The sequence below is a fragment of the Castor canadensis genome, chromosome 15, assembly GCF_047511655.1.
Source record: "Castor canadensis chromosome 15, mCasCan1.hap1v2, whole genome shotgun sequence".
Lineage (NCBI taxonomy): Eukaryota > Metazoa > Chordata > Mammalia > Rodentia > Castoridae > Castor > Castor canadensis.
This window is the reverse complement of record NC_133400.1, coordinates 2,072,871-2,087,021: the sequence shown is the minus strand read 5'-3', so window position 1 is coordinate 2,087,021 and position 14,151 is coordinate 2,072,871. Positions and strand designations below refer to the sequence as shown.

Below are 14,151 nucleotides of genomic sequence, written 5' to 3'. Positions count from 1 at the left end.
GGCAAAGGAGTGGGAAGATTTGTTTTTGTGGGGGTGGAGGGAATGTCTGAAGTCTTGCTGTGCATCCCAGGCTGACCTCAATCTCCTGCCTCCACCTCCCAATGGCTGGGAATATAGGTGTCACCACACCCAGCTCTGGCAAGATTTCTTGAGTGAGATTGTTCTGAATGCTGGAAAAGTTCATAAAACTTTCTCTAAGGGTTTCACTGTTGTCCAGGAGAGCTCTCCACCTATCCAAGCTGAGAACAGCAGGAAAAAAGGAAGAAGCAGGTCTTAATGAAAATGTTTGTTTCGAGGAACTGGGGAACACAAGATGATGAGGGACAGTCACAGGGCGTTTCAATAAAACAACACCCCATGGATGGAGGAGGACAAAAGACCATCCATTCTGGAACTGTGAGATGGGCTACAAGCACCTAGAGTGGTAAGCTGTTTTCATTTTTTGTCTGAAAGGTAAAGGGCTAGGTTAGGCTAGATTATCTCTAACATTCAGCAGGTCTAGTTGGGGAAAAAAGAATATTCATCACTAAACATCTGCAAATGGAAACAGGACACAAGACCTTATGGTAGGAGGAGATCAGGAGACAGCAGGCAGGCTGGGGTCAGCTGGGGAGCCTGGGAGTTGGGAGCTGGCAGCCTCTGTGCAGCCCTATTAAAACCTGGTCTCAGCCATGTGGACACAGCACAGTCTGCACTTCCAGCTGATTGCTGGCGGCCAGTTATTTCTGCAAAGTCAGCTGGAGGAAGGGGCTGAGACAGAATGCAGCAATGTGGACCAGACCCAGCACCTTGGGACCAACCTTCAGGAAGAGGCTTATCACTCTGACACTGGAATGTTGTTTCCTGAGTTCAAGTCCTGTGCAGTCCATGACTGAAGATGATGGAGCAGGAGTTAAGAGTAAAGTAAGCCCAAAGCTTATTGAAAAGACAAAGCACCCTGGTGAGCGGAACGTGGTGAAAGAGTTAAGCAAAAGAAAGGCTTAAGTCTAGGAGATGATATAGGGCACTAACTAGCTTAGGTCCAACTATTCTACCTCAAAACTATACTTGTGATTGGTTGGCACCAAGACAGCTTCCCTGTCCGTCCCTCTCATTATGGACATTCCAGGAGGGTCTAGTCAGCTCGTCCTGGCCTTGGGCCCAGTGCCCACACTGTGCAGCTGCATCTTATACTTTGGTGGGAGGTTTCTTATTTCTCATGTTTAAAAACATGTCTGTTTTTAAAGTGCCTCTCTCATCCAAAATGGAGTCACCTCTGTCACTGCTCCCCTTACAACCCAATGCAAAACTCAAAGGGTCTCTTTACAGTGTGCAGCTCACTCTGCACAGACTGACTCCAAGAATCAGAACCATCACAAGCACAGACACTCAGTGTGACTCTGGACAAGCAGGGTGCACAGTGGGGAGCGCGAGGGTGGGGGAGTTCCTGTGAGCAGTTAAACCTGCACACCTTTGGCTCTGCTTCATCCCAAAGGTCTACAGGAACTTGTCAGTGTGAATTTGCTTGGTGGGAATACTCCAATGCCCAAACCACAATCCACCAGCTACTCGGGATGATCCAGAGGCTGGTGCATGTCCAAATGTACATCCACTGGACCCAGGGGTATACCATGCGAGCCTATAGCCCTCTATAACCAAGTGCCAGCTATCAGAGAGGATGTAGGAACTACAGCTAACTTCAGAGAGGAAATCCAACCACTGATATAATTCAGTTTAACTTTGCAAATTAGACATAAAAAAAATTCTTCCCAGTGTAGTGGCACATACCTATAACCCTAGCAGTCAGGAGTCTGAGACAGGAGGATCACAAGTCCAAGGTCAGCCTGGACCACATAGCAAGATCCTGTCTCAAAAAAAAAAAAAAAAAAAAAAAAAAAAAAGGTGGGGGAAGTAAATAAAAATTTCTTCTCACAGGCCAAGGATGTAGTTCAGTGGCACAGCACCTGCTCAGCCTGCATAAAGGCCCTGAATTTTATCCCCAACACCACCAAAAAAAAGTCATCAGGCAGATCACCCAGTAATCACAACCCATTAACAAGACTTCAGGCAAGATATGGACAGCGTCCACAGTGGCAGCCATTCCACGGAACTTGGCTCTCACCAAATAGCCTAGGACTGCAAGGTGTTCACACAGCACTTCCCAGCATGTCACCCTCTGGAAGTTGCATTACATGTCTACACTGCTGCCTCCCTGTCCCTGGCAAACAACGCTCAGACACAGCTGGAAATCACTACCAAGAGAAGGCTGCCACAAAGGTTTCACTTAAGTGTGACCTTCCATTGCTCTCAAACAGAATGAGGTTAAATTAATCAAGGTGAGAAAAGGGTCCCTATTCCATGACAGCTGTTTGTCATGAATGTAATCTCCTTGCCCTTGTGATGGAAAGGCCAAAGAACCAGGAGAGGGAGGCAAAGCAGAGGTAGAGGTCAGCCAGGCCAGGGGTGGTGAGGCCTGACTGTGAGAAGGAGGGGAGCCACAGAAGGCTCTGAGCAGGGGTGACAAGGGTGACAACCTGCTCAGTCACTGTTACCGTCTCAACTCCCCAAATCAATGGCCTCCGCTTCAAGCAAGTGTTTCCTAACACCCCCAAGAGTGCTGAAGTCAAAGTTAGGAAAACCACTTCACGCACATTATTTGCAAACCACAAGCAAGGCCCCAACTGGACTATGATGGAAAAAGTGCAACTCAAGTGCATGGGCGCACCTGCCCCAAACCTGAGGGTCCAGAGAAGCCCTGGGCACCCTCTGAAGTGCAGTGCAGTGTCTCAAGCCAACCACTCACACCTGCTGAGTCAGACTCTGCTCTGAAGGAGGAGAAACTGGAGAAGCTGTGCCAAGCCAGCACCGCCCACCATACCCAGTGTTGCCACAGTGACTGGCAAAGATCTGAGCAAAATATGGCTGTCTCCCAAGTCAGGCTCCAGGCAGAGGTGACCACAGGGAGGTCTTCCACATCCAGGAGAGGAAACTGCCTGGCCAGGGTGCCCGGTATTCCTGGCTTCCAGGGTCTTCCTTTAACAACCCATCACCCAGTATAAGCAGAGGAAGACAGCAGGCAGACCTGGCTGAGGGACCCCTACAGAGCACCTCAGCAGCTCTGCTAAAACTGTCAAGGTCATCATGGAGTCTAAGAAGCTGTCATGGCCCCTGGGCAGCCAAGATGATCGTCAGGGGTTCCTGGATGGGTACAGGGACAGAAAAGGACACGAGGGTGCTATGGCTCAGGTTGAAATTTAATCCCCATTATAAGATATTAAGGCAATTAGGGCTCTGCCCTTGTGAATGGATCAATCCATTTAGGATATTAATGGACCAAAGGCTATCTCCAGAGTGGGCCCGCTTGAAGAACCAGTTTGGCCAGGTCTGTTGCCAGGTGACACCCGGTGCCACATCAGGACATGGTCAGCAAGACCGCCACTGCCAGTTTCAGGCACCCAACCTTGGACCAGGACCATTAGTCAAAACAAACCTCTTTCTCTAACTTAGTATAACTTGATATTGTGTAATTCCAACAGGAAAGGACTAAACCAAGAGAAAAACAAAGGGAATCCAATTAAGACTGAACTGTAGCTAGCAATGTAACAAATGCACCCTGCTCCTGTCACGTGTTAGCAGGGGTAATGAGGGCATGGGAGCCCTTTGTAGTTTTTTTAAAATCTGAAGTTTTCTGAAAAAATACAGTTTATTTAGGAACAACAACAAAAAGGATCTAGATACAAGCAAGGGTGGGGACGCAGTCCCAGCACTGGGGCAGCAGACAGAGGCAGGAGGTGGGCTGGGACGCATCTTTGAGAGGGACAGGCACGAAGCCCTGCCCTCCAAAGCCTGTGGAGACGGCCTGCCACTGAGCACAGGGAGGGAGGCAGGTCAGCACCGCAGCTGCTGATGTGGTGGCTGGAACTCCAGGCCAATCTGTTTGGCTGTCATTATAAGATGTCAACCTGGAAAAAGGCTCCAGAACATCCACCACCGTAGAGGAGGGAGACACACTTTCAGACAGACGGAGTGCTCTTAGCAGACCTCTAAAACATCACGTGGAGAACTTAATAGAGGCAAAACACCTAAAAGCAGAGGTCCCAGCCAGGAGATGCCCATGACAGGAGGGGGAGCAGAGGGCTTTACCAACTGGACCCATTCATGACCTGAAAGGGCTGAAGCCTTCTCAATGAATCTTGCCAAGGAGGCAGCCTGGTCTCAGAAGCCCAGTGAGAAGACAGAGAAGGCCCAGGGGAAGGGGAGGGGAAGGGAAGGTGGGGCCAGAGGTGCAGACAGAGAATGCCAGTGCACCCCTTCTGTTAAAAGGGAAGAAATGAGTATGAACACACGTGACATCAGAGATTCCTAGCGACCCAAACCCATGCCTCACTGATCATCCAGCAAAAAACACCTGTTTTCTCTCCTGCCAAGATGAAGGTGGACTCCACTGGGAGGACTGTGCAAGTCATGAGGCAAAAAAAAAAAAAAAAGCTAAAAACTATCTGAAAAACAAGCTAAAACCCAAAAGGACTGGGGCGTGGCTCAAGAGGTAGAGAGCTTGTCCAGCAAGCAGGAGGCTCTGCGTTCACACTCCAGTACTGCCTCCCCGCCAAAACAAGTCAAGTGGGAAGTGAACTAGACAACTCAGTTAAGTGTGCACAAAAATCAACTCAGGAGACACACATACAAGGCCCTGGGTCCCATCCCCCGCAGCACAAGAAAAGCTTAGAAAGACAGCAGGGCAATGCTGCAGTGCTTGCTGGTGAAGGCATCCACATCGCTGGGATTTTCCTACCACTCCCAAACGTCATTCTGACCCTCTGAGAAATACTCCACACAGAACAATTCCCCATCCTTGCCTTGTTCTATAACCCTTCCCAAAAGTCAGCAAAGGAAATTGCCCTTAAAATAGCTCTCGGGCAGTGCTTGCCAGCAGTCATGTACCTTTCCTTCCAAAGGCTCAAGCAAGCATTCACTCTGTCCTTCTGGGTGGATAACAGCCAGGGGGCCTAAAACCTAAATTGCCAATTCTTGCTGCCTACCTCCCCAACCCCAGGGCTGGGGCTGGAAGTCAGGACCGAAGACCACAGGAAGCACTCTGCCACTGAGCTACAGCCTTTGGTTTTTTGAGACAGGGTCTCTCTATGAACTTGATATCCACCTGCCTCCACCTCTACAGCACTGGATCACAGCCACCCCCAAGGCCCACCCAATGCTGCTCTTTCAGCAATGGAGTCAGTGTTGCAGGGTGTCAATTCTAAAAGTTCCTTTTATTCCAATAAAATGGCTTATGAAATTCTTTTTGCGAAGTGTCTACTCCAAAGACCGCATGAAGTAATAAAAGCTGGGAGGGAGAAGGAGCTCACAGGTAGAACTGGAAGAAATTTACACGCCTGAGTGGTCACGCTGAGGAAAGCAGCATTGCAGCCTTCAGAAAACAAGAATCCCTGCAGAACCCAGCAATTCCACTCTAGGCTTACCCCGAGAAGAACTGAGGACAGGGCCTTAAGACGTGGTTACACAAGCATACCTACAACAGCCCAAAGGTGGGATCACCCCAAGTGTTCACGGATGGATGAACAAAATGTGGCACAAACAATCAACCTCAGAAAAGAAGGTAATTCTGACACATGCCACAGCATGAGTGAGCCTCGAAGACATTACGCTACGCTAAACAATCACAAAAGGACAAAATTACATGTGACTCCACTTATCTGAGGTCCCTAGAGTGAGTGGTCAAATTCACAAAGGCAGAAAGTGGAGTGGGCAGGGGCGAGGGGAAGGGACGGAGGAGCATGTGTTCAATGGGAACAGCATTTCAGGAGGTAGGAAAACAAAGTTCTGCACAGGGACAGAGGTCACAACACCATGACTGCACTTAAGGCCCCTGAACTTAGCACTCAAAAATGGGCAAAATGAGCCACAATGGGGGCTCACGCCTGTAATCCCAGCTACTCAGGAGGCTGAGATCAGGAGGATCACAGTTCAAGGCCAGCCGGGGCAAATGGCTCACAAGACCCTATCTCAAAAACACCCTTCACAAAAAAGGGCTGGTGGAGTGGCTCAAGATGTAGGTCCTGAGTTCAAGCCCCAGCATGGCCAAAAAAAGGATAAAATGGTAACTTTTATGTTTGTATATATTTGCCCCAATTAAAAAAAAAAAAACTTCCCCTTACACATTACAACCTCCCAACCCCTGATGAAAAAGATAAGCAACAAAAAAGGCAAATGGCCACGGGCGAGCGGTACAGCGCTTCCCTAGCATGCACAGGGCTCTGGGTCCCTAGCACCACAAAGTAAAAAAAAAATAAGGAAGAAAAGTATTCCAACCAGAAAATTTCCAAAAGCTGTTTTGAAAGAACTCAGGCAAGATGGACAAAACTGCACAGTAATTTGGCCTGAGCCAAGTAGTCACTGGCTCTGCCGCCTCACAGGACTCAACACAGGAGCCCAGCCTCTGGACACAAACTTCCTGTCCAGCCAGCCTGGTTCTGCAATCTGGTGGATCCATCCTGCAATCACTGGGGATTTAGCATCTCTGTCCCCAAAGCACCTGTACTTCCAGGACCCCCTAAGCAAGTGGGAGGGGCTGACACTGGGGACACTGGGAACATTAGTCTGCAGGTGGCATAAGCAATGAACCGGCAGGTGGCACTGCACCTGCAGGTGTACAGTGCACCCCAGGATCACGGAGGCAGACTCCCAGCCAAGTTGGTGACAGTGGGGGCACTCAGAGATCATCCTCCAGCCAGGGCACAGGCTTCAGATCCCAAGCCGTGTGCTCTGTGGCACCCCACTCTATCAGCCACCACTGTACCTACACGGAGCACTTGCTGTTTCTAAATAGCAAAGATCTGTGTAGCCAGCTTGCTGCAGGAGAGAAGGCCAAGACCCTCATGTGACATCAAACACCAGACAGCTAAACACACCCGCATAAGCAGTGTGGCGCATTCTCACCCAGCCCCTCTGCAAAGACAGTCTCCATGAGGACCCACCCCATCCTGCTCCCACAGCAGGCACCAGGCTGAGGAGACACACTCCTGCTGAGGCCCAGTCAGCCCAAAACTAGCCCCGGAGCAGGGCCTACTCTGCCAAGTCCTTTGCTGTGGCCTGACCCTGAATCCTCTTGCCCTGGATCTTCCAAGGCTCCTGACAAGCTCCTGTCCTGCCCCAGCCCAGGCCTAGAGAGTCCTCACTTGGCCTCCCTAAGTATGGGAGTCTGTCAAAGGCCACTGACTCATGAGGCCCAAACCCAGGCCATTTCCACAGACTGGGAGAAGCTATCACACACATGCTTTTGTAGGACACTCACTCCAATGTGTGTAAATACCCCTGTATTTACATGTCCTTCCTGCAGAAAGACACACCAAGGTTCTCAGTGCCCCACAGAAACCTTTCCTGTAAAGTCTGTGCTGGAAGAACAGCGGGGCCTGGACCTAGGACAGCCAGGCCACTCTTGGCAAGTCACCAGTGTGTCCACTGACTGTGATAAGGGGCACTGGCACTCAATGCCAGCTGGGTGCTGACTCACTTTCTAGCTCCTTTCTTAAAGTTAATACAAAAGAAGTCTTAAAGATGCCCTCCTGGCTGGGAGCTGGTGGCTCACACCTGTAAACCTAGCTACTTGGGAGGCAGTGATCCTAAGTCAGCCCAGACAAAGAGTTGCAAGACCCTGTCTCGACAAAACCCTTCACAAACAAGGGCTGGTGCAATGGCTCAAGGTGTTCAAACCCCAGTACTGGAAAAAAAAAAAAGTCACTGAGGCAAAGTCAGAAGAGTGGTTGGCATGAGCCCTCGGGGTTCTGGGAAGTGACGACTTATCCACAGCCAGCCAGGCCGCAGTCAAGGGAATGACCATCAGAACAGCCTTCACCCCTGGACTCTGCCCGCTGGGGCTGGTTCCTTCCTCTCCTCTGGGCAATATCCCCTACTGTGACTCTAGCCCAGGATCTGAACAGACCTGGCTTAACTCTTTCACCTGCCCAGAAAAAGAGAAACAGTTAATCCAATCTTAGCCTGAGTCACTCTGAATCCAAACTGGTGGGGCCCAGGTAGTGTGGAAATAACGGGCTCATTCTCGCTAATGGATGAGGGAGATTCTGAGCGTCTCACTGCGTCACAAACACCCAAAATAACCACTTCATCTTAATTTCTAGCATCTTCCCAGCCACAAATCATCCCATCATTTTAGAAAGACCTCTTAAATGCCATATGCCCGGTCCACACCCATAAAAGTTAACTGCAGCCCAAAATTCTCAGAAGCAATAAAACCCAGGCAGGAGTGCATTTCCCATTCCCAAGTAAACACACAAATCAGACTCACTCGTCCTCCTGAGACCCTACATGATGGAGCCACCTTACAGCACTGCCAGGAAACAGCAAGGGTGAGATCCTAGTCCTTTGCTCTCCTGGCTGGGGCCAGTGCTGTTTTTCACCTAAAACCATTTGACTTTGGCCTTGTTAGCTTCCACTATACCCAAAGATAGGGCTCAGAGAAATCAGACCAGGCCTACCTCACACACAGTTCTGCATCCACATGTACACAAGAGAACTGCTCCCCTCAGACACCAACAGTGCTGCATAGGGATCGCAACCTGGACAGAGGGAACTAAAACTGGAGGAAAGGGCAGCCTGGCCAACATAGCTAGAAGTTGTCTCAAAAGGAAAAAAAACAAAAAGGCTGCTAGAATGAAGGTGCTGAACTCTGAGAACCCAGCTGTGTGCTGTGCTCCTAACCTTGGGGTAAGTGTAACCACTTACACACAAATTTAAAATCTACAACTTTGGGCTGGTGCATAGCTCAAATGGTACAGCACCTAACAATCAATCACAAGGTCCTGAATTCAAACCATAGTACTACCAAAATAAAATAAAATAACACAATGTAAAATAAAGTCCCTAACTTTAGAGCTGCAAATTTTGCAATAAATGAAGCTCAAAAACAAAAGACTACAGACAAGGAAAGAAACATTTTGCAATATATTCAACAAATCTATTCAGATTAGGTGACTAAAACTCATAAATTGAAGGAAAACAGTAGGAGAAGGCAAGAGCTAAAGACATGCAGACAAGAGAAATCCACTGGCCCAGTGATACATTCTGGGGTTTTGTTTGTTTCTTTTCCTGTGGCAGAGACTGATCCAACAGCCCATGCATGCTAGGCGGGCACTATGCACTGAGCCACAGCCCAGCCTATAAAAACATTTTGCTCAACCAGTTGTTGGGCAAGTGAAATGAAATAACATGCCCAGATTACACAAGAAAACCTCAAGTTCTTGGGGCACAACAGTGGCAGTTCTGAAGTGATGCATGGTGGTCACTTCTACTCCTTTTCTGTGACCCCCGCTCCTGTCCCGAGACAGCTGCAGGTTGCCTGTCTGGCAATCTGCGACACAAGCTGGGCAGTCATCAAGTAGCTGTGGTCCCAGCTACCATTCTGTTAGATTTGCTGTAGCATACCTCTGACCACACAAAATAGGATAGATACCTTCCCTCTACTATTCTTAGAGTAGAGCTGGCTGAGGGCACGGCTCAAATGGTAGAGCCCCTGCCTCCTAGCAAGTGCAAGGCCCAGAGTTCAAACTCCAGTACCACCAGAAAAAAAAGGTGCTAAAAACAGATGGAAGAGAGCTGAGCTGGCCACCTTGCAGTTCCTGTGAGACAGCGCCCGCCCCCCCCCCCCCACTACAGGTTAGGGGCTGACGAAAAACTCCTCAAAGCAGAGTGATGTATTTCCCAGGACCTGGTGTTACACGTGTGCAAAGTGCAAAGCAAAGCTCACAGGGAAAGTATAACTACTTTCTTAGCCTTTTTGTGTGTGTGTGTGCGTGCGGGGGGGGGGGGGGCCTGTAGTTATTTTCTGGAACGTTCTACCATTTTTGGCCTGGGCCAGCCTGAACATTGATCCTCCCTCACAGCTGGGATAACAGGTGCACACCACTACACCCAACTTGTTTGTTGAGATGGGAGTCTCATTAACTTTCTTTTGTCAAGGCTCAAACTGAGATCCGCCCCCCGCCTTGCCTCCCAAGTAGCTGGGATTATAGATGTGAGCCACCTCACCCGACCTTTTTGCCACACTTTACTTGCCCGTATGTGACTAAAGGTCGATATTAAGTTCTTGCAAATTTGTAAGGCAAAAATAACCTAAAACAAAAACAAACAGGAAATCACAAAAGGCACAATAAAAATGGCCAAGCAGCTCCACTACCAAACAGCTAAAAGTTCAGGGGAGGATTTCACACACTTGCCTTCCTCAGCTCTCAATGCCACCCATGGTTCACTTCCCTCCAGTGCTTCCAGTCGGATCTGGAACAATGAAGCCACCTGCCCAGGATCTGACAGCAGGTAAATGGAGCCTGAGCCAGAACTCGAGGTAGCCTAAACCATTAGGTCACCTCAGGAAGTCAAGACAGCCAACCTTGTTGTTGGGGAAGCTGTGAGGAAATGGCCTTCTCATGCAGCCTACCTGGAGTGCAAATCCCAACATCGGACAATGGCAGCAAAGGTTTCATCAGCTACCCCACGACCCCTCTTTGGAAACGCGCCTTAAAAAGACATCTCAGAAGTGCTGAAGATCCGCGCAAAGCTCCCAAAGTTGTATAAAATGCACCAAGCAGTACTCAATAAGCAAAATGGAAGACTGCCAGGTAGGGAGGGATGGACCAGTCTGCGCTGCGCCAAGGCAGGACGCATCTGCCTAGGTGAACGCTCAGCAGACACCACTCAGGCCAGAGGATGTGCGGGACTGCATGTGTAAATGTATACCCGGAAATAGCGCTTTCCGGTTTTTAACCGTGCCGTATCTTTGCAAAACTCTGATGATTTTTACTTTCTTCCTTTTGCTCTTCTCCACCGTTTGAACTTTTTTTTTTAACCTACCCATTTACCAAACTATGAGATCTGACCGCACAACGGAGGTCCGCCAAGGCTGAAGCGCAGTCTTGAACTCATCAATGGTGCACGAAGTCACCTACAACAGCTACTCCCAGCCCTCACTTGTGCACCTAACCTCCCGGAGGGCGAGGCGGAACCCCAGTGTACAGACCTAGCGCCCTCGGGGACCCTCAGCTCCGCCCCCGAGTTCTGGGGTCCAGAAGGGGGCCGGCGCAGCTCAGTCCCTCCAACCTCTGGCGCGCGGTTCACAGGGACCCCAGCCCCAGCTCGCCATCGCTCACCTGCGTCCGCGGCCCGGGAGCACCCCCAACCTTCCCTGTGTCCCCAGCCTGAAATTTCAACGGGTCCTCCGTCATTTCCCAGGCTTGAGGCCGCCCCGAGGTCCAGGGGTTTCCCCCTCCCCCAGCCTCCGCGCTCACCCTCCCGGCAGCGCCGTCTCCAGATGGTGTCGGTGTGCAGGATGCGGCGGAATTTGGTGCAGACCTGTGCCAGACTGGGCAGGTCGGTGCCGGGCAGCGAGGCGAAGATCTCCACCAGCAGCTCGGGCGGCAGCTCCAGGAGCGAGCAGCGCGCGGGCGGCGGCGAGAGGCCCGCGCCAGGGCCGCCCCCGGGGCCGGCCGGCGCCGCCACGCCCGCCTCGATGCGCTCCTCCTCGGGGTCCGTGTCGGGCTCGCTGTCGGCCGCCGCAGTCTCCGCGGGGCCGCGGCGCTGCTGGCGACGCCGGCATCCGCGCGCCGGGCCCACGCCGCAGAGCCGAGCGCACACCGCCATGCCCACCAGGACAGACGGGCGGCGGGCACGCGCACGCACGCACGCACGCACACACTACGCTCTGCGCACGCGCGAAGCGCGCCACAGTCCCGCCCGGAACGCCCGACCACACCCCTGCTGTTGGGGCCACGCCCTCACGGCGAGGCCACGCCCCCAGTGGCCTAACCAGTTTTCCGGCAGACTGAACCGCTCGCCGGCCCGCCTCTGTAAATGACGAGACGCGGAGCCCCGCCTACTAAGGGCCCGCCCCCAGGTGGCACCGCCCAGGGGCGCGGGACACCGCCACCCCCACCCAGCCCCACCCCACCCCCGCCCCCGCGCTCCTCCCCGCGTGCGCTGTGAGCGGGGACCCCGCGCGCGCCCCTGGAGATCCGTGCGCAACACCGCTGGGGAAAAGAGAGTTGCTGCCGGGGGTGTTGGGAACAAAACGACGCGGATGCCCCGTGTGAGGGTCGAACTCACGACCTTCAGATTATGAGACTGACGCGCTACCTACTGCGCTAACGAGGCTCCCGGGCACACGCCCCGCGCTGCAGCATTTGCAGAGTCACCGCGGCCTGCGCCCGGTCCCGGGACGGCCCGGGAACACCTGCTGCGCTTCAGATGCACTGGGTCTCACCGGCTCGGGCCGGAACCGAGAACTGACCTGCAGTCATTGCCTATCGCAAAGGAAGCGTCCACCGTTGGAGCTTCTGGGGCTCCCGGGGGACTGGAGACGCCCGCCCGGCTCCGAGTTCGCGCTCTCACCTGTTCACCTGTCTACCTGTCTACCTGCTCACCGTGCTCCAGGCACCTGCCACCAAAGGCACCGGGTACGTAGAAACTTACAGCTGTCGCCATTCAGGAGGGTCCGCGGATTTCTCTGCGTGTCCTTCCACCTTTCGGTCTTTGCTAAATATATTCACCATGCGAACATATCATGCTATGCGAGTATAATATATTACTAATTATTGTAGTGTAATAATGTAATTTTGATTTTTTTGATACAGGGGGTCTCCTTATGTAGCCCAGGCTGGCCTTGAACACTCGATCCTCCTGCTTCCTTTTCCCGGAGGGCTGGGATCACAGGTGTGCACCAGCCCTGTTTTTTAAATTAAAATTAAGCCAGGCATGGTGACACACGCTGGTCATCCCAGCCCTCGGCAGGCTGAGGCAGAAGGATTGCAAGTTACAAGCCAGGTGGGGCCACATTGGGAGACCCTGTCTTAACAAATTAAACGTTATTTAACAAAATTAAGAGTGTAAGGGGTGTGGCTAAAGACACGCTCTGTGCGGGCTGCCTTTCATCATAGAGTGTAAGCCCATGGCAGCTAGGTGTGGGTAGGTGGTAGAGGTTGGCCTGCCAGGCTTGGGGTGCCAAGCTGTGTCCACTGGACACAGATTTCTGTACACCTGGCTGGTAATCAAAGCAGCAGTGCTGGCCCCATCAGCACCTTGGACCATGTCTCCACAAGCCTCTCTCTGCTGCCACCACCTCCAGATGTGAGGAGCAGGAGACAGGGAGACCACCTGGCCCTCAAAAGCCAATCTCAGTAAAGTCCACAGCACAGGTTTTCCTGTAGTCTAACCTTGAACATTTCCAGTCCACAGGACCGAAACAACACTCAATGCAGCTTTCTGCACTTGACACTGTTTTTCCAGCTCTCTGTGCGCACGTGTCAGACGCTCTTCACATAATAATAAACAAAATCAAAGCCGTGATGTTGCTTACTTATTTCAAAGGATTTAATGGCCCCGGGTGACTCCACCATCAACAAAGTTCCTTACAATCTGGGGGCATCTGGGGACCTGGCCTCACCCCTAGTCCCGCCCACCTCCCTGCTGGAGCCTGGCCACAGCAGGTACTGCTCAGTCCTGGGCCAGCTCAAGCCTTCTCCTGGAGGACCACCTGCCAGCCTGTGCCAGCCGACACCCTGCCTCAATGGCCTCAAAATGGCTCCTTCTGTGAAGCTTCCCCACATTGTCACCGGGGGGAACAATGGTCCCTTTATTACAGAGCAGTCAGTTTTCATGATATACAATTCTCCTCTTGGAGCTAGTGCATGCATGCATTCCCTGTCACGCCATGTGCCAACAAGCATCATGTAATCAAAGACTTACTAAATATTTCTTAGATGAGAGAAAAACTGGCTACAAGACTGAAGAATGAGGAACATTAAGGTGTACAGGAAGCTGGTGATGACCTACCAACCTCAGACATTCAAGCTAGGAAGTATGAGTGCACAGAAATGCACAGCTGATTTAATAAGCATTACTGACTGCCTGACTAGCCTTTGAGCTATTTTCCAGAGTATAATCTAGGTGTAATTCAGTTTATGAAACAACAAAACACACAAGCCGGCCATTTGTGGCTCACGCCTATCATCCTAGCTGCTCAGGAGGCAGAGATCAGGAGGACCGCATTTCAAAGCCAGCCCAAGCAAATAGTGAGACCCTATCTCAAAAAACACTTCACAAAAAAAAGGCTGGTGGAGTGGCTCAAGGTGTAGGCCCTGAGTTCAAACCCCA

At 51.6% G+C, this 14,151-nt stretch overlaps 1 protein-coding gene, 1 long non-coding RNA gene and 1 other non-coding gene across 5 annotated transcripts in view; 1 reads left to right on the top strand and 2 right to left on the bottom strand.

The window, feature by feature from the left end:
- Fbxo31 (F-box protein 31) overlaps positions 1-11,659 on the bottom strand; it is a 29,824-nt gene extending 18,165 nt beyond the window's left edge. For all 3 annotated transcript variants that reach the window (XM_020179526.2, XM_020179527.2, XM_074055510.1), the window contains exon 1: positions 11,292-11,659. In XM_020179526.2, the coding sequence (XP_020035115.1) occupies positions 11,292-11,643 (352 nt within the window). In that variant the 5' untranslated portion in view covers positions 11,644-11,659. The remainder of the gene's footprint in view (positions 1-11,291) is intronic.
- Positions 11,660-11,968: 309 nt separating this feature from the next.
- Positions 11,969-14,151, top strand: LOC141417334 (uncharacterized). Its single transcript, XR_012441858.1, has 2 exons — positions 11,969-12,455; positions 13,227-14,151. It is a non-coding gene; the product is annotated as an uncharacterized lncRNA (long non-coding RNA).
- Positions 12,081-12,153, bottom strand: Trnam-cau (transfer RNA methionine (anticodon CAU)). Its single transcript has one exon. It is a non-coding gene; the product is annotated as a tRNA-Met (tRNA).